The sequence below is a fragment of the Centruroides vittatus genome, unplaced genomic scaffold (genome assembly GCF_030686945.1).
Source record: "Centruroides vittatus isolate TY-2023 unplaced genomic scaffold, ASM3068694v2 contig_926, whole genome shotgun sequence".
In the NCBI taxonomy this organism is placed as follows: Eukaryota; Metazoa; Arthropoda; class Arachnida; order Scorpiones; family Buthidae; genus Centruroides; species Centruroides vittatus.
The window spans coordinates 2,348,935-2,375,682 of NW_027122612.1; the positions used below are offsets into that span (position 1 = coordinate 2,348,935).

Genomic DNA, 26,748 nt, shown 5'->3' on the forward strand with positions numbered 1-26,748 from the left:
TTTCGCTAATTTACTCTAATTATTTTTACGTCTCAGAGTCTCAAAGCATGATCAGTTTGTTTTAAAAGCATCAGAACATTAAATTTAAAAAATTGCCGCCATATTTAGTCTAAACACTACAATTATAAATTAGCTCAAGTAACGTTAAAGTTTATTCTGTAACATCTTTGTTTAATTATATAATTAATTTGAAATTTCCTATTTTTTCCAGTAATAAGTATCAAAAATTTATTATACTTTTAGTTATTAATTTTATGTGTTTCAAGATTTTTTTAACACTTTATTGTACTGTACATATCGCTACTAAAATAAAATTAATACTGCTGTACCTTTTGCACATGTTAATTATTTAAACTATTTTTATGATTAAGTAATATACAGAAAAACACTACAACAAAATAAAATAAATTTATATTGTCTTTTACTCTATCTTTATCTAATTTATTAATTCGCCATTTTTTTTTATGTGATTATCTTTACCTTTAGTAATTTACCTTTTCTACATATTCTTAAAACAACAAAACAAAATAATTTAATGAAAATATTTAATATAAACGTATAATATTCACGTTATATTATTGTCTTAAAGTATGCTTTTAATACGAAATATTTATATTAATATGAACAAACTTCTCTAATAATTTAATATAAAAATCATTTTAAATTACGAAACGTGTTAATTATCACTAAAACATTATTTTGATTAATTACTGACGTTTACGATAAAATAAAACGTATTTTCTTTAATTGTATTTAAACTAGCAAATAATTAGAAGACAGACAGACGAACACATTCTGCAATATATTTATATAATGTAAAATAAAAATTAAATTTGATTTTGATTTATATTATTAAAATTTATTATCATTATTATTATTATTATTATTAAATTAATTTTATTACTTTTTAAATACTTTTATCAATTAATTGCTTGAAAACAACCTTAAAATTCGCGAAATGAGTTGAGTAACTTTCCAGACAAATGAGTTAAAGTTGAGTCTGGCGCCATCTTTTACGAAATTTTGTTTAAAAACTTTCTATTATTAATTATTATAAAATGGCAAAGAGCGTAATTTAGAGGATAGAGACGAGTTTCATAAAAGAGAAAAATGTTAAATGGATAAAATCTTCATTAAGTCCGTTCCCAGTCGAGATACGACACATGACCCCTCTCTGTCTCCCCTCTCGACTTTTAACCATCAAAAGTTTTCTAATATACAGGTCTCCCTGCAAAATTTCTGAAATTTTCGACAAAAGGCACAGGAGTTATAATCTTCAAAATGGGTAAACAAAATTGTGCTCCCCCGCATACTAATATAATAGTCAAAATAATAGTCCAACAGTCAAATATTTTTTCTAATTACCATACTATAGTCAGTCCTGAAACTGCATTGTACCATTTAATTTACCAATATTTTTTCTGTAAACATTTTCTGAGGTCCTGAGCTTTTAAGATAATCTGAAAACGTTGGAGATAAATGTAGTCAGTTTGAGTGTGAACAATCATTAAGTACAAGTGAATAATTCAAATGGATCCGGAATTCATGCCCTAAAAACGGCTTTGCTCTCTCAGATACGTTAATCTTCTCCAATATTAATTAAAATTAGGTTGTATAGTAAATATGTTATAACATGTGAATGTGGATGTGAAATATTTACTACTTTAGCATTATGTGTTTTATGTTTAACACTTAAAATATTTGTAAATTTGTTTGAAATGCACGTCTATTTTGGTAAATAGTTAAAAATTTTTATACAGTAAATGATGTCCTGATTATTTTTCCCATGACCTAATTTAGATCAGGATCTATTGAAATGGAACTAATCATGTAACTATTGACATGGTACATTAAAATGTATCTATTCATTATTATTAAGTAAGATCATGATTTAATAATGAATAGTTTCATTTCTGTTTATCTATGGGGACGTTTGTATTTTATTAAAATCCTGTCATTTCAAAATCATTGTTGTGACTTCTGTCATAACAAATCTCCAATGAACGAAGAAAACTTATTTATTTATTTTTCACGGATACGTGAATATTAATGATAAACAAGGCAATGGCGTGTTGTGTACTGTAATTATTCTATTTTGAAAGTTAACAGTAATTAATTATAATCAACAGAGTAAATGCTTATTAAAATTTTTATCTTAAAAATTAAATTTAAATATTAAATCCGAAACAAAATATTTTGATATTTAATTAACATTATCTTTAAGCATTATAAAAAATATATCACATAAAGCACTTTAATAAATAATTTCTTAAAGTTATTGGTGCTTCAATTTGAAAAAAATTGTAGATCTAAAGATTCCTGCTGTATGTCTTTCCTTAATCTCAATAACGAAATACACAGATGAGAGAAGATCAGATATGAAAACCTTAGGGGGAGGAGGCCACGATTAACAGTATATGAATAGTCAATGCAAACTATAAGTCACGTTATTTCAATTCAAAACTACTACTGAAAAGCGTTAGATAGCAATTGAGTCATGCCGGTAATCTAACAGGAAAAGTATAATGTACAGGGGCAAGACATTACTAATTTGAAGATGGAGAGCATATATTTTAAATTAAATAAATTAAAAATATGATTGAAAATTGCAGTCCGGCAATTTTAATTTTGCCAAAGTACTAAAAGATAAATGTTTTATAATGTAAAATGAAAAATAAATTACTGTATAAAATTGTTAGATAAATTATTACGGTCTTTCCTTAATTATGTTTTGTTAAGAAAAGAATTTCAGTCGAATTAGTTTAAAAATTTATTTTTTTTAAATATTTTTGTCTATTGATATATTTATTTTCTAATATGCCTAACAAATTAATTTTAAAGTGAATTACATTTTAGTCCAAAGTTAAATTATTAATAATTTTTAAGTTAAATTCTAAATTATTTTTAGTTAAACCTTTCGATGGAAAATAATGTTATATAAATTGAATCAAATGGAGACAAGTACAGAAAAAGAAGAAAAATAATAATTAATAATGCCTATTCAAAAGTAGTGCTTCATAATTTTACAATTAACTATTTTACTTTAAAAATAAATTCTTTATATAAATCAAAATTTAAATTAAATTATACCCAATGGATGTAGGAAATCTTATTTTTATTTTGCCATATTTTAAAAAATTACATGGAAAAAGTATTAATTAAAATATTTTGTTTTGCTTTAAATACAGTAGCCCTCGTTATATATCACGGATTCGGATATATTGCGCCTTATTATTATTTTTTTTCTTTGGTCTCCCAAATTTTAAAAGCACTCGAGTCAACAAATTTTAAATTACCAATTGCCATTGAATTTTCTTATACAACGATATACAGTATTTTATTCCTAACATTGTTTTCGAATAAACAATAAATTCGTCGAGATCTAAATAAGCAAAACAGATAGACAGAGCAATCATTATTTATGTTTCCTTTTGATATTAAAAGTTGTTTATTTATAGGTTTCAAGTGCTGTCTCCTCATTTACAAGTTTCTGTGAAATTTCGTAATGTGTAAGGTAAAGATTTATTTCTGAACAGAAAGTTCTAAAATTATTGGGTTACTCAATTAAAAACTATAGACTACAACTTTCTTTTAACAGGAACAAAGTTTATTTAATATTACCTCCAAATGCATTTCGCCCTGACAGGGCCTCCTCAGTGGATGGAGTAGTACAACCAGTAATAGCATCACAAACATCGTGACCTAGATAACAAACTAGCTCGCCTGAAGATGTATTTATACCCCTTATACATTATCCCAGCATGCATCTACACTCATGCCGGTACTTTTCACATTTATTTCATACGTATTATTTATTTGTATGTCTATAAAACGGGATATAGTTTGACCTGTCTATCACGAATCTCACAAAAAAAAAATTTAAAATAGACAGGTTTCGAGATATACAAGTTTCTACTGTAGTAAACAGTAATATGTTTAATTGAAGTACAGTATTTCTTTTTTTAATTTTTAAATAAAATAGTCAGATCAGACCTGTATTAGGTATAACTCAGTCATTTTTGACAGACCTTAGTTAATAATACATGCGAGAAACACGTGATACTTATGACAGGAAGCGAATAGTGATAAATGCAAAAACGATACGTTTCCGGAAAATCATGGTTTTTATACTGTATATCACTGCTTAATTCCAAATTGATAAATTAGTAAGTAAAAATAAAAATATATCGCCATAAATAATCTATACAGTACATTAATTTGGTACTTTCAAATACTTTCCAGCTTTGTTTAAGAGAATGGCTGAGGTACAAACACTGTTTAGATATTAAACAAAGCTCTCGTTTCTCAGATGAATCCATTGCAACCAGAAACGAAAATTCACAATGTGATTCTTAATTCGTTACTTGATGCCGATTGATGGCTCGACAAACCTACCAACAAGAAGAAGAGCAAACTTCAACATATGGCTGTTGGTTGGTATAAAAGTTAGTTCAAACTGAGCGAATAGCGAAAGCGAAAAGCGATTGCGATTGCGAATTTTAAGCAGCCAATCATTTGCAAGCAAGCGAAAACGTCATCTCGAAAAACAAAATGGCTGCTTCCGATATTCACCTATTAACCACCTTTATTTATTTCGAAAAAATACGTCAAAAAGAAAACAATGCTGGATGAGAAAAATATTAAAAAACCGTCATATCTGACATGTTATTTGCTCTGTTTTTAGCTTTCGCCAGCGAATCGATCTCAGTGTGAACTAAGCTTTAATCCCAAGCTCCGCCATTCAAAGTTGATCGGCCTTAAGGATGCTAAATTGCCACTCTGAGACTCAGATGAAAAATTGAAAGAAGCCTTGTCATACCGGTAGACAGGAAGGATCTATTTATCTGCAGACTGACCCAGAAAACACTTGCTGCACTGATAATTTTTGTGTAGTGTGCCAAATTTTAAATAAGCTTGTCGATCGTATTTTAATTGAATAAAATCGTCGATTTCGATGGGTTCCTACTAGTAATATATTGTAACTACAGTTTTCTGATGTTGCATATTACATGCAGTGCCGTCTTTAGAACGTAAGGGGCCCTGGGCCAAAAGAATATTGGGGGCCCCCTATGAAGAAACAGAATCAATACTATACTAGATTACAGACCTAGGGGTCGCTGGTGTAGCTAGCACGGGCGAGACCGGTTACGGATATCGTGCTATCACCCTTTTAACACATCCCAGAAAATCTGTTGACCTTTTTTTTCAACCAGTGAGATTTTTCCACCCTGTACTCAACACTTCACACTACGTGTTGGAGAAGTAATTTCAATCGTATTATTAATGGTTTCTTCATTTCAAGTAACCTATTTGTTTTCTTTGTAACTTTATTACTTTCGGATTCAGGGGCCTCTACAACCTCGGGGCCCTGGGCCCGGGCCCCGTAGGCCCTCCCCTAAAGACGGCACTGATTACATGTATAGCCCAGGGATGACCAAAACTGTGAGCAACATGTGGCACTTCTAGACCTTTATGGAGGATCCCGTATATCGGACCTCCTACCTCCTTATTGGAGAAAGGAGTCCGATTTTGGAGCTACTCTATATTTAAATAAGTTATATATAAATTACCGTTCTAATATAAAATGCGGCTCTCATGTATTTCTGATAGACGGTATATGGCTTCCATGGTGACAAGGTTTTGCACTCCTGGTATAGCCTATATATTAAAACACTTTTCGAATCAATGCCTATTAACTTTTCAGAAAGTTTTCCTTGCGACTAGATTTTTACCGAGCAAATCCCCTCTAAATTTTGTGATTTAAAATGACGAAAAGGCTCCACGTGTCATTACAATTTAAATTCTTTCATTAAAACTCTGAATCATTTAATAGTATGGAATAAAAATTCTTGCACAACATTTTATCAGCATTATTCAAATGCTGTTTGTTTTACATATTATTTATATATATATATATAAGTTTATGTGTTTTATAGGATATGCTAGTTATATAACATAACCAGCAGATCCTATGCCCTATGCCACGAGTGCCCAGTCTTTATGTTAGAAAACTATTTTTATTTACCTTTAAGGATGATTTAACAAAATGAAAACCATATTTAAAATGTATTTATTTTAGCCTATTTATCATGAAGTGTCAAATAGATGAAAGCAAGGATTGGGGTGGAGTGTCTGGATTTCGTTAGAGCCTTTTTCCGCCGGGTCCTAGACAGTGGGCATGAAAGATTTGATGCAGATCGATCAATGGATTTAGGAATTAATACGGTGGATGAAATCGGGAGGAGATAAGGTGTTCATGTTTCCTGATAGCCTATATTTTTCTCAGGGTCCTAGAGAGTATATATGAAAAATTTCGTGCAGCTCAGTCAAAGGGTTAATAATTATATAAAGTGCAGACAGATATGTATTATCATTGGGCTGCAATTTGAGAGAAACCAGATAGATGAAATCCCAAAGCAGATATGGAAAGCTTACTGGCAGGAAGCCCCGATTAACTATATATGCGATTTTAATTCATATTTTCCCCAGAACTGAATTACATAGAAGGCCGGCATGACTATTGCTAACAGGTAAAGTATGATGTACAAGGGCACGATACTACAAATTTGAGGTGGAGAGCATATATTTTAAATTAAGTAAATTTAAAAAATATGATTAAAAATTGCAGCCTGGCATTGTGACTATGTCACAATAAATAGTTGCTCGTTATATTATACATATGTATAAAATATAAAGATCCAAACTTTCTTTAAGAAGACTTTGAAAGAATACTATACATGAAAATTGTTGTATTGAAATATAAAGTTATTATTACTTTATATAGAAAGTAATAATTTCGCTTAATAAAGTTTTTACACTATTAACCACGATTTATAAAAATAATATTAAGTAACGAAACTTTATTAAATGTTGCAAAAAGCACTTTATCGGCCATATTATTTATATTTGCAAGGATTTTAGAAACATCGTGGAATGAATCAAATTGTTATTATTATTGAGCATTTTTTGACCAAATCTATTTAGGTTTAACTAATTTTCTGCAGTTTATAGTTTATTCTATAAAGAGATGAGTAATTTGTATTTTAAAAAATAAAACTTTACATATACCAGTGTTGAGAAACGGATGTTTACAAAATTTTCTGCTCAAGGAGTTCTTTCCTCACATTCATTTAATCATGATAAGCAGTTTCGAAGATGACAAATATTAAAATAGTTTCACATGGATAATTCCCAAAATGTTAATATTATGCAAATAACAGGATGACATTTAAATTATTTTTATATAAAATTTAGCGTTTTATTAAATTTTTAAAGTGTGGTATTGTTGAGGGAGAGTCGCAACCATACCAGTAAATCCTACAAGTTGAAGACAAAGTTAAGAAGTGTTTGACGAAATAGAAGCTTAAATATGTCGTCTATTCATTTACTTTTAGCTATTTGCCTCATTTCAGCACATTTTTATGTTTACAGTAAATATATTATAAAGTTATTTATTTAATTATAGAAATAATAAATAATATATTTAAAAATCTTAACTTTAAAGAAGAATTTAATACTCTTTATAGTTATGACTTTTCTAATCAATTTTTTTAATATATATTTTAGCTTGTGATACAGACTGTGTAGAAGATTATTTCGAATGTCTCATAAAAAATGTTACAGCGGAAGAAGTGAGTTAACACACTGTTAATTTATATTCTGTGTTCTAAATATACAGTAAAACCTGTGTAAACCGAAAACGTATGGTACCGAATATTTTTGGCAAGTTTCCGTTTTGGACAGGTTTTACTGTGTATATTATGATTATATAGTTATTAAATTTACTAAATTTCTAATATAAATTCCAATAGAAAAATAGTAAAAAAAACTTTTTTACAGTGTATGGCAGCGGAAAAACAATGCTGTGAAGTTTCATTAAATGAAACAGATGATATGTGGACCGAGGTTCAATCAAATTTATTTTGTTTTTCATAATTTTTAAATTAAGAAATAAATTAATTTAACGCAATTAAAAGTCTTCCTATCTAAGTTCTTATTGCATATATTACATTTATTATTACTAAATTTTGTAAAAAATAATTGTAAAAAATTTTAAATAATAATTATTAATTCTATAATCATACATCCAGTAGTGAACCATAACAATAAAATCAATTTATTTATTTTTAGGCATTTCGTCATTGTCTTATGAAAGAACATCTTCCGGTAAATACAAAAATTATTTTATAAATAATAATAATAATAATAAATTAAAATTAAAATTATATTATTTTTAATTTGTAGCTTGCTATAAATTGTCTCGATTCCGAAGGAGGAGGGGAATGCATGCAAGTCCTGGAAGAATATTTTAACAAGGTATTAAGTGTACAGTACATTATATATTGATTTATTAATGTTGGTATAAACCTTTAAATAATTTTATTTTCAACACAGACGGAAAGTAATTACAGTGACTTTTTTAAATCGGTGCTATCAGCAGTACAGGTTGGTTAAATTTACGATATTTATGATGGTTAAATTGACTCAATATAATATTAAAAATAAATAAAATTATATATATATTAATACGTGCATCAAAGAACATAGAAATGCATTATTAATTAGAAAGCTTTAAAATAAATAAAAGAAAAGCATTTTAATTTCAATTATTAAATATATACATATGTAAATAAATACTTATTAAATGTTTTAAGCTATTTATAATTTTAATTATATTTTATTTACAGCGTCCAACCACAGCAGAAGAATGTTCAGATTCCTTTTTTACTCAACTTCATGTAAGTTTAAATTATGTTAATTAAAGACTTTACTGCTACATTTTTAACCTAAGAAATTAGCAGTATATGAAGTTTATAATTTAAATGTTTGCATGTGTAGTGTATGCAAATTTTTCTTAACTATTTAAACATTCCTTCTTAAGGCTTATTGTAATGTAACCGCTTTGATTATGCACGCAATCTCTAGCAGATGACAATAAAAACTTAATGCTTTTTCTATGGAAAAGTCCTTTTTCAAAAATTCTCGAAAACGAAAGTAGATAGAACCAAACAGTTTCTTGCGTTAGAATCTCATTTAATTCTTCTATTGACATGCGGTTCAAAATTTAAACAATTGAATTCATTAATTTTCTATGAATTTTTAAAATCAAAGAAAATTTGAGAAAATTGACTGTAAGGTTCTTTGTAATTTTCTTTTTGAGAATTTTTCGAAAACGCCATTTCCCATTAAAAAAGCATTGAATTCTTAATGCCATCTGCTGGATCGCATGCCTAATCAAAGAAGTTACAATCAGCCTTAATTGAAGTTTTGCATATTAAATACCCTACCTAATTTCATCGTATTGTTACAGTAGAATCTTCAGCTTATTGAAAATCTGTTTCAAAGCAAACAAAAAATAAATAAATAAATAAATACCAATAATAAAACACACATCTGAATTTTATTTCAGGATTCCCTCATGAAACAATGCGAACAAAATAAAGACGAAATCCTGAATGATATGTGTTCCTTGTATACAAAGAAATCTTCTGAATGAATTTGTTCAATTAGCAGTACACTCACGGCAGAGGAGTACATGAAATATTGAGATTTATGTCATTATTCAGATAATATTTTTAATTTAGAAATAATAAATTCGCATGTAAAATTTACAAAAGAAATAAAATCTCTTTGATAATATTAAAAATTGAGTTTTGTTTATTGTAAAATTAATATAAATATGTTTAGCTTATATTTTTAGGTTTATTTACTTAAATAAATGTTTAAAACAGCATTTTATACATTTAACTTTTTCCTTATTTTTTTAATGTCTTAATTTAAAATCTTTGTTTAATAAAAAGTTTGTTGAATAAAAAGTACAGTACAGGTGACAGAACAGATGAAAGAAAGTGAAGTTATAATGAGGTTTCCTAGAAAAAAAGTATGAATAGAGAACTGTAATTTTTAAGATTAATGTGTTTTATCAGTTGTTGAGCTATAGAAATATATAAACAGTATAGCAATTTATCATTAAGTGTTGAAAACGCTACTGGTGAGGCTATATTACATTTCAGGTAAAGAAATTTTAGTATTTTAAACGAAATTTTAAGTCATTTCTAAAGTCTATTTTGAGCAATTCGAAAAATTAAATGTTTGTAAAAGTATTAGCAAAATGCCTTATTATTTTAAATATAAGATTACGTACGTCTAATATAGTGGACTCCCACGTCACGCTTTTCTAGCGTAACGTTATACCGCCATAAGGCAATATTGGCTCATAAAATTATTGCTAATTTTGTATTATTTTCATAGTAACTTAACAAAATATAAGTTAAAATTTTAGGACTTTAAGAGTTGTTTTAAACGAATACAAATGTATTTAAATAAAACACAAATTAAATGCTTATTATCGTTGTTTTTATTACATTTTCTAAATTTATAAAAAATAAGATCAAGTTAGCATTATGAGAAGCTTAGTAGTTAAGTACAGTACGTGCCATTGGTTTGCGATAATTCTATTCTCGAAAATATTTTATTTTACTATAGAAATAGGACTACCAGCGTGGTTATTCCAAAAATCATACCGATATTTGCTTCTCGTGTAGATTCTTAGAAAATGCCATAGAGTATTTCAAGTATTTATTAACAGATAATACCTGCCTATACAGGTATCTTCTGTTATAAAACTGTACCTGCCTATAATTGTAAAAATCCATTAATCATGAGTAGTAGAACAGGGTAGTTAGAATTAAACTAATGGTATTTAGACATCTCTTCTGAACCGAATCGAATAAAACTCGGTACATTTGCAATGCAGATCATGGGGAAGAGATTTACGGGGAGAAATAAGTTGAAATTTTCACCTCCAGGTGAAAATGTGGCGCTGCAGGAATAAAAGTTATAAAACAAGCTAAACCTATTATACAGTATAAAGAAAAAGTCATTCGCATATACTGTATACATTAATATTTTATGCTTTTTTCTTCTTCACATTTAACTAACTAATCGAAAAAATTATTGCATGCCTAATGCCAAAAATAGTGAATATTGATCTATTAAATTATAATATTGATATTTTCACTTGTATTTATATTGAATAATGTTTACAATTAAAAGTTATTTTAGCTTAATTAAATTAAAGATGAAATCATACTTTAAAAACTAAAATAATTTATATAATACCCAACTCTTAAACTTTCTTCATAGAGTTATATAACATTTGTAGACATGTTTTCGAAATCATTCTTCCATCATTTTAGTGTAATAAATGTAAATTATAGTGCAATAAATAAAAAGAAGAATTTAGAAATAGAGGAAAATATAATAAGGACAGTTAGAAGAAACAGAAAGGAAGTGTAGTACTGTTTTTAACAGTACTAAACTTCCTTTAATTTTTTAATTAAATGTGCGTAGTTCATTAGGTTTTACACGTTATAGTAAAATAATTTAATATTCTACTTAATAAAAAACTATTTTATTGCATAAAGTATATTTATAAACGTCGTTGATGTATATTTTATACAATCCTTTATTTTGGAATTACAATAAAATTTCTAAATAAAAGCATTTGAAACTTGAATTGATGCTGATTTTCTTAATTATAAATTTAATATTTCTGTAATTAGCCAGTTTAATAAAATAGCTACTTATTTTCTGAGTAATAATTTAAGATGACGTCACACATCTCTTCCAACGAAACATATTTATTTTCTTGGCATTGTTCCACGAGATTTTCCTAACAATATACAAATAAAATTGATATTATAAAGTCATTTATTCTGCCACCTAAGTAAGGTTAAACGTATGTAAATTTTAATTAAATAAATAATATTTAGAAATGTAACTTACTTCTATTTTATCAGCAAAAGACTCATCGCATAATTCTTCCGTCTGAGGATGCTGGAAGGAAAATTGAATCATTTTATATTAAATTTATAATTTATTTGATATATATTTTAACGAATTATACGATGCTTATAACGGTTTATACGTTATGTTAGTGTGTATCGAGAAACTAAATTAAGATTTAATATTCCAACCTCAATTTTCTTCATTACTTCTCCGTGAAATTTCTGATAATCATCTTCTGTCTATAATATTATAGAAAATAATATTAATAAAATAATTGTTGTATAATTATTCCTTTATTTTGTTTTAAAATATTAATAAACTTGCCTCGTTTAAGTGCTTTATGATAGGTTTATAACAACCTTGATCATAGTCATGAATACAAGAGAAATACGTCTAGACAATAAATATGTTAAATATATAATATAATCATATGATATATATTGTCTTAATAATTAAATTACTTACCTCTACTAGTTCATCTTCAGTGCATCTATAGAAAGTCTAGAAAAATAATTATTATTATCCATGAATGTTATTGTTTTATTTCTAAACAAAATAAATAAATTTATAACTCACTTTTCTCCAAATTTCTTCATCATCATTAATCAATTTTTTGCAGCAATATATGTCTGTATCAATAAACTAAAAATAATGTTGTAATCACTTATATTTTTATACTTAATGTAGAAAGTATATAAAGTATTTTTAAAAATTCCATTATTAATGATGTTATACTTTAAATGTACAGTAGAGCATCGATTATCCGACTCAATTGGGGACTGAGGTTGGTCGGATAACCGAAAAGTATGAAAAAATACATTATTAGTATAGTGTATTAGTATATTAGTATATCCCATGTAATAAGCATATTAGTATATAAATAATAATCATCGTTAAATTATTTATTTATTTTGTACAAAATAAATACAGAAATTTAGAAAAATAGAAAATTAAGCCTGGTTTAAATACTAGCCTCCCTTTCATGGTCGAGCCAGTGTTTCCAGCTAAAACACGCAAAAATTTAACAAAAATAATATTAAAGTAGCCAAGACATAGCCAAATATTGTAGCGCCACATCACTAGCGGATATTTGAATTTGCCGACTAGAACGCGGTCGGTTAACCGATGTGGCGGTTGATCGGGGATCGGATAATCGATGCTCTACTGTAATTGAAAAATAATATCTTAGTTAATTTAAACGATTATTAAATCAGCAAAGTGTTTATATTTTAAATAAATAAGCCGTAAATCCGAAACTAATATTAATTGAGTGGCTGAGAACTATATTGATTCATGTCGCAATACGAAATATTGTATGAAAGCTTTGTATTATCAATAGTATTTCAGAAAACCGCTATTTAATAGTAGTAACATCCCTTGTAGTAACTATACTAATAGAAAGTTTTCAATCGATAATTCGTATTGCAAAATGAACCAATCTGGTGCTCAACCACTCAACTATACATTGAAAAAAGAAATCGAGACACATCTAAAATAATTCGTTCATTAGCCATTATTTTTACAGTACCGCCTCATTGTTGAGTGCAAAATAAATTTAGATGTAGTCTAAATTAAGAGATTTTGTGGATTAATATCAAAGAAAAATTGTTAAATATTTATTTAATTGATACTTACTTTTTGCATTATGGTTGCAGAACTCGCCAGACATTCGTAGAATTTTCGTTCACATTCATCTTCAGCTTTAAAAATATGTAATTTTATAAATCTTATTTCTAATTCGATATTTTACTAACTCTTAATGTATTGATTTTAAATTTATAAACTGTAATTTTATTAAAATATTTGTATATATTAATATTACCTGCAATGCATATAAGTAATACAACAAGGATAATCACTGTACTCGTTCCACACATCGTTATTTCTGTTGAAAGAGAAATTTAGAATTAGATAAGTGTTTGGGTTTATATAATGGAAACCACGGGATATTCTACAGTAATTCTTTAGGAAACTATTAATGTGTATTGTTAATGTGAATTCAAGTGATGAAAATTCGTGAGAAATTACAGGAAATTGTTTTATTTTGAGGAAAAAATTCTTTTTATGATTATGGAAACGTTTTTAGTTATTAACTATGTTATATGTATATTATTAAACAAATTTGATTTTGTTATAAATTAATTTATTAAAAATAAGTTATAATCAAATGCAACTTAATTGCTGCAGCATTTCTTGAATGTGAACTTCCAGATATAACCGCAATATAAATCTTTAGAGTAACTGCTTTTACTTTACAGTACTTTCCTTCTTATGTATACAAAAGAAGGGAAGTATTGGAATGGAAGTTTAAAAAAAAAAAAAAATCTCCACGTTTTGACCCCCTTGAACTCAAAAAATCAAAAAAATTGGGGAAAAAGTTCTTGGGTATGTACTGTACGTTTGTGTACGTATCTATTTCGTTTAATATCTCAGGATGGGGTAAAGATTAAAAAACTAAATTTGGCATGATAACTTGCATATAAGAGTCATTGATGCTATTAAATTTTAGAGGTTAAAGGTCTAAGAGGTCATCATGTGTCTTATCTCGAATCGGATCAGAGTTAATAAAAAATTTACTCGTTATTTGCATTTATATATATGTTTTAATCAAACTCATCACTGCTCTAAAAATTAAACTTTCGGCTATTTTATAATAATATTATAAAAAGTTTTTTACAACACAACAATTTTATAACAGATGGCGCTACACACAATTTTGTTTAATATGATTAATAATTTGTTAAATTAAAAAAAACCAGCAAAGTTATGCAATTACTTGCTAGTTAATTTAGCTATTCAGTTTATCTCGTGATTGTATTTTTAACTTAACTTATAAACAAGGATATCTGTAATACTGTAATATAATATAAAGTTTATATATAGAAACACAAAATTTATAGTCTAACTTGTAAGTTGAATAGAGTTTATACACATATTAGTCGTATTTAAACATATAAATTGTGCATACAATGTGAAATATTATATATGTCGGTAATGGTCGAATAACCTAAAACGCAAGGTCACACTGCTTTTGTTCTTATAGTGTTTCCCTATGTTACGTGTATAAAGTGGCTACATTTTTTGATAAAAAGACCAAAGAAATACGCACGAACTTAAAAAATTCTCAAAAAAGACAATACATAAAAAGTGTTTGCTTGTTGGGCTGCAATTTTAAAAATTGTAGACCAACAAATTCCCATTGTCCATCCGTTGTCTGTCTTTCCTAAATCTCTAGAACGGAATTAGATAGATGTAAGATGAGACCAGATATGGAAACCTTAGGGAGAGGAAGTACCTATTAACTATATACAAACTTCTGATACAAACCGAAAATCATGTTAATTCAATGTAAAATGTTTTTCCTGAAAGGAGTTAGCTAGATGACCGGCACGACTCGATTTCTGACAGAAAAGTATGATGTACAGGGGCAAGATACTATTAATTTAAGGTGGAGAGCATATGTTTTAAATTAAATATATTAAAAATTGCAGCCCGGCATTGTTCTTTCTACATTTCTCAGAAAATAAGTCTCGGCAGAGTCGACCTTTCATTGATGCTTTTTAGCTTCACCTCAACATGTAAAACGTTGTAATTTTTACTGATATGTATAGATAAGACAAAAATGTATGTCTTTTCTGAGAATGTTTTAAGTTTATACTTATTGTCCTGGCCTTTTTATCAAATATATTTTTTAATTGTGCCTTCGCTAGAGGGAAGATTATAACGTTCACATATTGAGGAAGACGAGAAGTCTCAATGAATGAGTCCGCTGTGAGCTGTTTTTTCCTGAGATGTGTGGAAGGGACAAGAAAATACTTTTGATTTATTATCTTTTTTGATATTTTTAAAGTTATGGCCAGAATTTCTGTATTTAAAATCAATGCAGTTTTTCATATTCCAATATAATATTTAGTAATTGAAAATTTCTGTAGATTTCTGTATTATGCATAAGTATATCATATAACATTATTGTTTCCATTAATTAGTATTAAACATTGTATTAAGGGAATATTCTCATAATACTAAAATAAATGTATAAAATAATGCTAAGTTCATATATGATTGAAACTTTAATAATATATTACAGAATTCATTTAATCATAAACTTAAACATAGGTTAAAGGTTGGCAATATCGTGATATTTTGAATTAAAATTACTGTTACGTCAAGGTTAAAGTCTAATTTGTACAGATAACTATGTTAAAAGGTTTTGCTTAGTTTCCTTTTGTCAACATATAATTACGGCATTTTTAATGTAAATACTTTATTTGTAATTATATCAAGACATTTACGTTGACAGTACTAAGTAATACCGTAATATGCAGGTGGTAATATCGTGACAAAATGTAATTTTTCTTTTAATGTAGTAAATAAATTACTTGTAAATTATTTAAACATGAATACACTCATAAAAATACATATATTGGGTACATTACCAAGGTAATTCCGACATAATACCCCCCAAGGAATATTTGCATACTCTAGCTTCTCTAAAGTTCTTAAATAGAGCCCTTATCTATCTCTGAAATGCTGTTTTCAATATGACCCGCCTTTTCTTTATTATTATTAAATGGAAGCAATTGTTAGGGGCGGATTCTTTTGGAGAGCGAAATGCCATTTGTTTGACTTGGTGCCACTGTTAGCCCAAATCCTAACTCCTGCATATCAATTAGATATTTTATAAATTTTATCTCGACGTTCGTGGGTATCCAAGATTACAAAGGAAGCTTACGGATATCAATATCAGTACTTTTACTAGCGTTGTGAAGGCTTGCATTATCATTCTAGTTTCAATGATTTACTTAGTCTCTGTAGATGCTCCAAAGTATTCCAAACTCCATCCAAACTCCCTGTATATATGGTTTACTTTTCCAGTAAGACTTTATTTATGCATTCTTCAGGTGGTAGTTGTCGTAATTTCGCCGCTTCTTAGCACTCCTGTCGTTGTTTTGCCCTGAGATGCTATCGGTCTATAAGAAAACGGACAATATTTATATGCACCTAGCTTTGAAACAAAGAGCTCACAAACAAATTCAAATACACTAAAAAATTGTATAATACTAATCGTATGTTATTTCTATATAAAATATCTTTTCATTGTTATGGATAATAAAAAAACAGCACGTATTTTAAATCTACTGATTTGATATATAATGACTTAACTGTTTTTCTTTCGATCTTATGTATTCATCATGTTTTTTCACGTGCCTTCTTGATGGACGACATTATTCTGATTGCATCACTACTATTCAGCCACTATTTTACAACAATAAACACGAATCTATATTAATTTGTAACAGTGTGAAAAAAATTTGAAAAAGTTATCAAGATACTGCCAACCTTCACCCTATTTAAATATTAATTAATTTAATATAAAATTTCTAACATATTTCAAGTTCTAATACGTTAAAGTATCTATTTAGAGTTGATGCCCGTATTCTGTACCGTGAGCATTATATTTTTATGACTCTATTAAACGGCATCCACTACTCACATAACTAATGCTATGTGAACGGCATTATTTTGGAATGAAGACTTATAGTATAGTTGTAGAGGAAAATAAGTACGTCTGGTCACTTTAGTTATATATAATAAGAAGAATAAACTGCACATTTTTGAATTATACCGAATTTCAGGCTATTTTATATTGTATTTATGTATGCTATATATATATATTTATAGATATAAAATGTATGTTAGCTAACTTGTTACTGCAGCACTGCAGATATTAATTGATATATAGAAATTAAATCAATCTTTTGGAGTGGTGTGTACGATATTATCCAAGTTAGAAATATGATAACGTAACTGCCGAGTTTCATAGCAATTGGTCGAACGGTTTAGGAATACACAGACTATAAGCTATAAGTTATACCTCGTATAAATAGGATATCCTCCTATATACAAACCTCCCTGCAAAATTCCAGGAAATTTCGACAAAAAACACAGGAGTTATTAAGCTTCAAAGAGGGTGAACATGATCGGGCCTCCCCCCACACACAGATAAATCCCCGAAATTTTTTTTTGCATTTCTCGACGTTTCGTCCCGAGTCAAAAAATGTAAAAACTACCGATCTTCATACTTTCTCTCTGTCATGTATAACAAGTGGAAAAGTAAAAATGAATTATTATGAATGAACATAGAAAATTTACTTTTAAAATGTCTTGTACTCTTAATCCCTTTCCTCACATCACCGGGAAATAGTTTCACGACAGAGTCGACCTTTATTTAAAGGTTTCTCGCGTGTCTCAATATTCAAAACGTTACAACCTTCCATCTGGCGGCGGAAGAATCAATTATAAAAAAGTTATACCCGAAATATTAAATTTTGTAAATTTTCTGAATTCATACTATAATACGCCTCTTGTCTAGCCTTGGTATACACTTATGAGCACTATGTTGGCCTCTTTATTCCTAGACTTATTACACCGTCCCTGGACACAAGATCAGCCTTAGAAAAACGCTTTATTTTCCCTAAAAGGTATGTATTTCAGACCTTAAGTCCCTCGTTAGCTTTTTTTTACAAATATTTATGAAATTGACACATCCACACCTACGAAATGAACAATAAAGTCACGACGTTTGGTAAATTACCGATAACAAATCATTGATTACAGATCCATGTACTGTACCGGGTGTTTGATTAAACTTGCTGATTCAAAATTTTCAGCTATATAATTAAAACAAACAGTATATAGGTAGTAAAAGACATTGTTAAAACAATAAAATGATACAATGATTCACTATACATTTAAATTGTACAGTGAACCTGGAACTTGGATCTATAATTAATGGTTTATTATCGGTAATTTACCAAACGTCGTGATTTTATTGTTCATTTCGTAGGTGTGGATGTGTCAATTTTATAAATATTTGTAAAAAAAAAGCTAACGAGGGACTTAAGGTCCGAAATACATACCTTTTAGGGAAAATAAAGTGTTTTTCTAAGGCTGATCTTGTGTCTAGTGACGGTGTAATAAGCCTAGGAATAAAGATGCCAACATTTTGCTCACAAGTATATTTTCTAACTTGATACTTATTATTGTCCTGACTATAATTTTTATTAAATGAATTAAGCGTAACGTTTTTATAAACACCCCACCCTCCTGTAACTATTTCCTGCATATTCACCAACGCTCGCGTTACATAATTTACGAGAAACCCCTGTTATAAACTAATTGTTTTATGTTTGTAATTCATTCAAATTACATTATTTTTATGAAGATGTGAAAAAGCCAAGTGTTTAATAAATAACACAGTCTTGTGTTTAATACTCCAAAAAAATAAATTAATTAATTAGTTAATTAATTAAGATAGAATATCTCAAACAGGTGAAGAAATAGAAAACCAACGAAGCTTTAAGTCAATATTTATATTTCGATGAAAAATTTCATCATCAAAGCATAGCGGAAAATTCCATTTAATATTTATCCATCAATTATTCCTGAAACAACGGAAAAGCCAGGTGATCTGAGAGAAATTATCCTCTATACAATTGCATAGTGTGACTGACAACTCCGAATACATGAAGTTCAAATACTTGAAAATATAACTTTTACACGTGGAAATTCTTAATTATACAGGAAATTTCTAGTTAATAACTTAGAAGAATTATAAACTTTTTATTTGCTCGATAGAATTTTTCGTATAGTCATAACACGAATAGCATTTAATAATTTATAATCACAAGTTAATTTTTCTAAAATAGTACAACTCGAAGAGTAATTAAGTATTAACTTATATTTAGCTAAATTAATCTTATTTCTGTTAATGAACAGGACAAAATAAAAAAATTAATAATACAATATAAATTGATTGTGTAAAAAATTTTACACATTTAAAAACAATGGTAATTGATTGAAAGGTTAAGTATCTTTACATTTTATCGCTTAGTTTTATCGGAAACAGTTACTATTTTTTAAATGTTCAAGGTTTCTGACATTCGATTAACTTTCTGATTTAAATAATAAATAAATACTATATAATTTAAATAATAACGATACCAGCTCTCTATCCACACCGAATAATGCAAAGTATTGTCTTATTTTATTTACTATATAACTTAAAATAGAGGAAAAGTATGGCGATCGGTCAAAAAAAAATGACCCTCAAAGATTTTTACATTTTTAGATTTAGCACCTTGAAACGTCGAGAAATGTAAAAAAAAACTTCGGGGTTTTTTGTGTTTGGATGTTGTGTGGGGGGCCAGATTTTGTTTACTCTCTTTGAAGCTTAATAACTCCTGTGCTTTTTGTCGAAATTTCCTGAAATTTTGCAGAAAGGTTTGTATGCTAGGGGGATTGATGCTGTTAAATTTTGGTGGTTAAAGGTCGACGGGGTGGGGAGATAAAGAAGATCGTGTGTATCTCCAATAGGATCGGACTTAATGAAGATTTTACTCATTTACAGTTTTTATAAAGCTCATTCCTACCCTCCGAATTAAGCATTTTACCACTTTATGATAATTAATAATATAAAAAGTTTTAAAAATACAATATCATAACAGATGGCGCCATACAAAATTTTAAATATTTTTTCCGGGAAAGTTATGCAACTCGTTGCTGGTTTTTTTTTATAACGTTATTTTAAAAGGATGTTTATTGTATTACTAAAAGAATGTTCTATTAATTTATTTTTAATCAACATTATTATAAAGTCTAAAAATACTTTTTAAAAAAGGACTAAAATATCCCTTTCTAAGGGGTCCTTTATAAAAGAAATTAGCACATAATTATTTAAACATGCGATTTTTCTTCTTTCATTTTGTTATGGGTAAACCGCCTTTTACATAGAGAAGTCCTTTTTTAAAAGTATTTTTAGAAAACGATATAGCAAACAAAACGATAGACTATTGAATTAGTTTGCTAAATTTCCAAATAAAATTCATCGACAGCAAAAGTAGCCCTATTTTACGAAGTCTGTAAATAAAAAATTTGCATATTTATTGTAGAAATAAAATAGACAGTACATTGCACTTATTATTACCCTGTTGTTATTGCTGTATCGTAGATTATTTTTCTATATTGTCGCAAATCTTTTCTCTATTATATTGTCATAGTAAACGTTAGAATAAAGTGAATATACTGCTCATTGTTTTCTTCAATAATATTAAATCTTGTGTCTAATGTATAAACACTTAATTATTAAAAATTTAATTTTTCGAAATGGTTTTTGTAGAATAGCATTTGTAAGTGGCGCCAGACTGCACACTAGCGTGTGAGATATACACCCAGAAAGCCCCCTCAAAATTGATAAAAATAAAGCAATTTCACCGTTTTAATTGTATATAATAATTTATAAATAACTCTACAGATATTATTAGACGTTAGTAATTTTTCATAACGTAAAATTATGTAGAGAAACCCCAGTCTTTTGTACCTAGTGGCCCTCGGATGATCTCAATTTATGTTTACAAGTGAATTTCCAAACACTAACTCAATCAAAATGTAACTATACGATAAATTATATTACTAAAGTTACAATTATTAAAATTAATAATCGTAAATTACTATATTAAATTATATTATTAAGAAATTTATTATTAAAGTTCATACTATAATTATATTAAAATTTCTAGAGTAAAATTCCGAAAATCATAATTTTGCATATCGACATTTCATTTATCGGTTTTATTATAATAAATATTTTCTATTATTTATTCTAAAGCATTACTCATTATTTAGATTTTTGAGCAATTAATCAATTGAATTGAATGTTTATGTGAGGCAATAGCACGATTTATAATGACAAACTCTATTTTCAGATTAAATCCGGATCAGACAGTCTAAAAACCAATGGAACAGGACCGTGATCTTATCATGTTCCATTGGATTTTAGATTAAATTTTGATCCATGGGTTTTTGGATCTGAAAGGCAATTAATTCTTCATTGTTCCAAGGTAATAATGAGAATGTATTCAAGGTGGAAATGTAACTCATAATATGCTAAAACTCGCATAGAATAATTTATTCTAATCAAATTCACTAGTAAGATTTAATAATAATTAAATTGGTTATCAATTTTGAATTCTTATCAAATATATTTAATAAAATTGGTTTTATATACTAATAAGAAAAGTCGACAGGTATAAAACGACTCGAGGAAGGTTTTTGGAAAATGTAATTACGTTTGTTAAGAGGTTTTTAACATTATAACTGAAGAACTATAAAGTAGATAACATTAAAAATTTCAATGAATTATGAATTATTAATAAGTAAAAAAGCAGAAAAGTATTTGGAAACAATATTAAGAATTATATTCAGAAAATTTTACGCATCATAATTGCTATATACCTGATATCACTTAAAATACGTGCTATAGACTAAATCTTCATAAGATATAGAGCATAATACAGTATGTTTCGTTTTTATATATATGTAGAGAAAATGACACATTATTAATAAACAATTTAATTGTAAACATCAGAATAAATGTTTAATGCTTTAAAACCTAAAACTAATTAATGAATAATAATTAATCGCGTAAAAATATTTAAAAGAATGTATATTTTAAATTTATTTCTAATAGGCTTTTTTATATAGGCTACAAATGTATGGGCCTACATACAAGTACGAGTTTATTCTCTACATAAATACCGTTTCAGGTAGAACTTTATTGAGGTTTTGACAACCTTAATAATCTTTATCTGAATTTAAAACAACAGTTTCAAAAGTCTGTGTTTAAAAGTACACTTACTTATAAATTGTATCTTGCTGTATTTGTTTACAGAGAATATAACTTTAAAATATAATTTTATATTTGAAAATTCTGAAAATAATTTAGAGAAGTTAATACTGTATATAATTATATAAAAATTCTTTTATTCAAAAAAAAAACAAATTATTCATTCTAAGAAGTAAATCAAGTATTTTTAGTTACTTTTCATTTTTTGAAGGACAGTCGCAATAAAATAAAGTAATGAAATTTTACGTTTATTTTTAAAGTCAACCTTCTTGAAAATGACAGCAATAAATAACTCTAACACTTAAAGCCAGTATCAAGTCTAGGCTATCACGTGTATTGTAGAGTTTATCGTAGTGTATTATTTTAATTATACCCTAACTGTAGGACAAACGAATTAAATAAGCATAATATAATTCTGACATATTCTAATATTGTCCTTTCTCCAGAACACAACCATTGCATAACACTTCGCGTTTAACCTACACACAAATTTTCATCGCATGAATTCACATTAACAATATATATATATATATATATATATTAGTATTTTCCCCGAGCAATTACTTTAGAATATTGTGATATTTTTGTTATATAAACTCGAGAAGTTTTTCTAACTTTCAAAGTTTTCTTGCAGACGAAACGACATAATGGTACCCTTGCTTATTTTCACTGCTTTATTTTTGAGCACTTCGGGTAAGATTTTTATAAAATAAAACCTAGATATAAAATTTATAAATATAGGCTATAGTTTAATTGTATCTTAGATTATTAAATTAAAATTGTAAATATTTTTTAGTAGCCTCGGATACGTGTGTACAAAAATTTTTTGAGTGTATTATGACAGATTCGTTGATGGATGAAGTAAGTATTTATTAAATGATTTAAAATTTTAACGAAAATATGTTATTCTTATATTATAAAAATGTTTAAAAATTAAACAATATTATTTTCAGTTTACCAAAACAGAAATAAAATGCTGCAAGAAAGTTATTAATGATGAAAAAGATGCTTGGGTGAAGGTAAGTACTGACTAATTTTAACTTTAAATCGTTTTTATTCATATAATTTTGTAGTTAATGTTTATTTATTAATTTTAAAATAAGAAATCAATAAAATTATATAAGAGTTTTAATACAAATTTATATATTTTTTTTCTTTATAGAATTTTCAATCGTGCTTCGAAGAAGACCATCTAGAAGTGAGTAAATATGTGTAATTAATATTAGAAATAAATATATAATTAAATTTATTTTTAAATTCTTACAGACATATATAACTTGTATCGATGATTTCGGCGAAGGTTGCGAAGAACACCTTTTAAAATATATGAATGAGGCAAGTGAATTTAATTTTTCTTTTATAATTTTATAAAATATATTTTAATGTTACATAAATTATTTAATATTATAGACAGCAAGTGCTTATGAAAAATTCGACAAGGAAATTATGGAGAAACTCGAGGTTAGAATTTTACATTCTTTCATACATTTTTATATTTTTCTTTCGTGTTATTACGTCTATAACTGTGTGTTTAGGCAAAGTAAAAATTAAATTACTTAATCCGTGATAACGTTTAGACTGAAGCCTAAATTAGCATCAGTCAAAAGACAATTCAAATGTAACAAATTAATAATATAATAACTCTAGAAGATCGGAAAGAATTATAAATTAATTTTAATATCAAGAATAATATAAAAATAAATAAAATTTTACTTTTAGCGTCCCGAAACAGAAGAAAAGTGCGACGATTCCTTCGTCCAAAATATAGAGGTAAGTAAATTAAAATTAATATTTATATAATATAGATAAAGTATTTGAAAAGCGCAAGTAAATTTTGAAATTTAATAATAATGACAATTAATAATTTGTCAATTATCAAATATTTTATCTGAGTTGTATTATAATAAGTTATTTTATTAGTTCAGATAAGGTTTCATTAATAAAATTATTGGCTTAAAAACTTACAATATTCATACTTATTAGGAAGTTACAATGGAGCATTGTAAAGAAAATAAATTAGATGAGTTGGAAGATATGTGTGAAGTCGTCATAAATTACTATTCCAGCAGAGACAAGCGATAAGGAAGTTTTGTCGTGAAATTTTTGTTAATTAAAGTTTATTGTTTATTCAGATTATACATGTTTAAAGAATATTTCTGTAGAATAATTATTATAGTAGATTTATATAAATTGAATTTATTCTGTGTAAATGTATTGAATGAAATATAAAGTTGTATTTTAAGCAGTTTGAAATAACATCTTATTTCTTGTTAGCTGGAATTTACTTGGTTTTAAATTTGAATAAAATTGTATTTTTTTATTATAAACATAAATTCACTGTACGTGCGAAACATTTACAGATTGGGCTGCAATTTGAAAAAATTGTAGACCCTATAAATTCCCACTGTCTTTCTTTCCATAATCTCGAGAATGGAATTAGATAGATGAAAGACTAGACAAGGAATAACACCTTGAGAATAGGAGGCCCCGATTAAGTATATAAGAACTTCCGATACAAACCTAAAGTCACGTTATTCCAATTCAAAAATGTTTTCCCGAAAGCAATTAATAGATACCGGCACGACTCTATTGTTAAAAGAAAAGTATGATGTACAGGGGCAAGACACTAATAATTTTAGGTGGAGAGCATATATTTTAAATTAAATAAATTAAAAATATGATCAAAAATTGTAGCCAGGCATTGTGACGATGTCACAATAAATAATAGCACTAATTAATATTTATTAAATAAGACCGATAACAATTTGAATTAAGTATCTAACATTTCATTTTGTTTTCATACTAAGAAAATAGTAGAAATTATTAATATATTTGATTGAAATAAATGGTGTAAATAATAATAAAATATATAATAAATTTTCAAATAAAAATTTTATATTTTAATAAAAATTAATTTAAAAAAAAATTACTTAAAATCAGTTACCTTTTATTCACTTTCACTGCATACTCCCAAGAAATTAGTGCTGGGACTGAAAATGAATAAAATATTATTACTTTTATCTACTTTTGTCTTGATTTTTATTAATAATGAAATGATTAATTTTAATGAGTACTAATATAAAAATTCGCACATATTTAAATGCATCGGTTATAGTTATAAATTTAAAGTTTAAGTTTTATAGTTTGAATTTGTTTCTGTTACATTTAAGCATTCAATTAACATGTATAGTTCAGTAAAATCTGTGTAAATCGGAATTGCACGGCGTTACCGAATATTTTTTCGGGGGTTTGGCAAGTTTCCGTTTTAAACAGGTTTTATTTTAACATAAAAAAATCGCTCCGTTTTCACAGATTTCTTCCGCTTAGGCAGATTTCCCTTTTATTCAGGTTCCGCTTTAAACAGGTTTACTGTAATTCTAAGGTGTATAAAAATTTAAAATTTTTCCATTTCAAATGTATTTTTATTTACCATAAAACAAAAATAATATCATCGGTTACTGTAATAATTATTTGTTGTTTAAATTAGTGTTTTTTTATCTTATTATCATATCCCCTTGCTGGTAAGAACATACAAAACAGTTTAAACTATTAAAAAAATGATAATAATAGTAATATATATAGTCCTTTAAATCAGGTTATTGTTAAGATGTAATGTCTTCAGGTCTGTTTCTATATCGAATAATCGAGTCTTTTTAAAAATGTATTCATAATTTTTTAATAAAAAATATCAATTAACAACAAGCCTTTAATCTTATTTTTTAAAGATATTTAATATAAACATAATTTATTACACAAACGTAGAACATTATTACAATGAAAGGTTATCACACACCTGAGAAACTATTAATGCCTTATATATCTTTAAAATGCATTTCGGCTCCTGGTGTTAATGGCCCTCTTCAGTTAGTGAACAACCTAACTAAACAGAGGCATTAACACCAGGTACCGAAACTCATTCAAATAAAATCCCTACATACAGAAAAATCCCCGAATTTTTCTGTATGTATGGATGCTAGGGTATATGTGTATGTGTGTGTGGGAGGGACACGTTTTGTTCACTCTTTTGTTATATTTTAATGTTAATTAAAAATATTGCAGAATTTATTTTACAGTAGCTACATAGAATTCTTTATTACATTCGGGTACTGAAGCTCATTTCAAATGTTATAAATAATTTGATTTAGAAGTAATAAGCATAAAACTATATTAAATTCTAAAAGCAATAAATAAGAATATATATTTATGTGTTATCATTCTTATTTAAATGTTACACAAACCTAATGAAATATTTATTGATAAAAATGAATCATAAA

The 26,748-nt window shown here is 27.2% G+C and overlaps 3 protein-coding genes across 4 annotated transcripts; 2 read left to right on the forward strand and 1 right to left on the reverse strand.

Annotated features, from left to right (window-relative positions):
* Positions 1 to 7,263: 7,263 nt before the first annotated feature.
* LOC136984618 (uncharacterized) lies at positions 7,264 to 9,646 on the forward strand. Its single transcript, XM_067281681.1, has 8 exons — positions 7,264 to 7,430; positions 7,567 to 7,631; positions 7,840 to 7,905; positions 8,131 to 8,166; positions 8,245 to 8,316; positions 8,395 to 8,445; positions 8,688 to 8,738; positions 9,410 to 9,646. The coding sequence occupies exons 1-8, from the start codon at positions 7,370 to 7,372 to the stop codon at positions 9,494 to 9,496; spliced, it is 489 nt and encodes a 162-aa protein (XP_067137782.1). The 5' UTR covers positions 7,264 to 7,369; the 3' UTR covers positions 9,497 to 9,646.
* Positions 9,647 to 11,411: 1,765 nt separating this feature from the next.
* LOC136984654 (uncharacterized) lies at positions 11,412 to 17,954 on the reverse strand. Its single transcript, XM_067281730.1, has 9 exons — positions 17,944 to 17,954; positions 13,613 to 13,675; positions 13,426 to 13,490; positions 12,367 to 12,432; positions 12,256 to 12,291; positions 12,115 to 12,183; positions 11,979 to 12,029; positions 11,788 to 11,838; positions 11,412 to 11,674 (listed from the first exon to the last, which is right to left on the reverse strand). Exons 2-9 carry the CDS (start codon positions 13,665 to 13,667, stop codon positions 11,582 to 11,584), a joined length of 486 nt encoding a protein of 161 aa, XP_067137831.1. The 5' UTR covers positions 13,668 to 13,675; positions 17,944 to 17,954; the 3' UTR covers positions 11,412 to 11,581.
* A 5,101-nt stretch (positions 17,955 to 23,055) lies between these two features.
* LOC136984626 (uncharacterized) lies at positions 23,056 to 24,730 on the forward strand. 2 transcript variants are annotated; one of them, XM_067281691.1, is made up of 8 exons: positions 23,056 to 23,167; positions 23,271 to 23,335; positions 23,428 to 23,493; positions 23,637 to 23,672; positions 23,741 to 23,813; positions 23,889 to 23,935; positions 24,194 to 24,244; positions 24,458 to 24,730. In XM_067281691.1, the coding sequence occupies exons 1-8, from the start codon at positions 23,122 to 23,124 to the stop codon at positions 24,554 to 24,556; spliced, it is 483 nt and encodes a 160-aa protein (XP_067137792.1). In that variant the 5' UTR covers positions 23,056 to 23,121; the 3' UTR covers positions 24,557 to 24,730. The 2 variants fall into 2 exon arrangements, with proteins under 2 accessions (XP_067137792.1, XP_067137793.1); XM_067281692.1 differs by having other exon boundaries at positions 23,274 to 23,335.
* Positions 24,731 to 26,748: the final 2,018 nt, after the last annotated feature.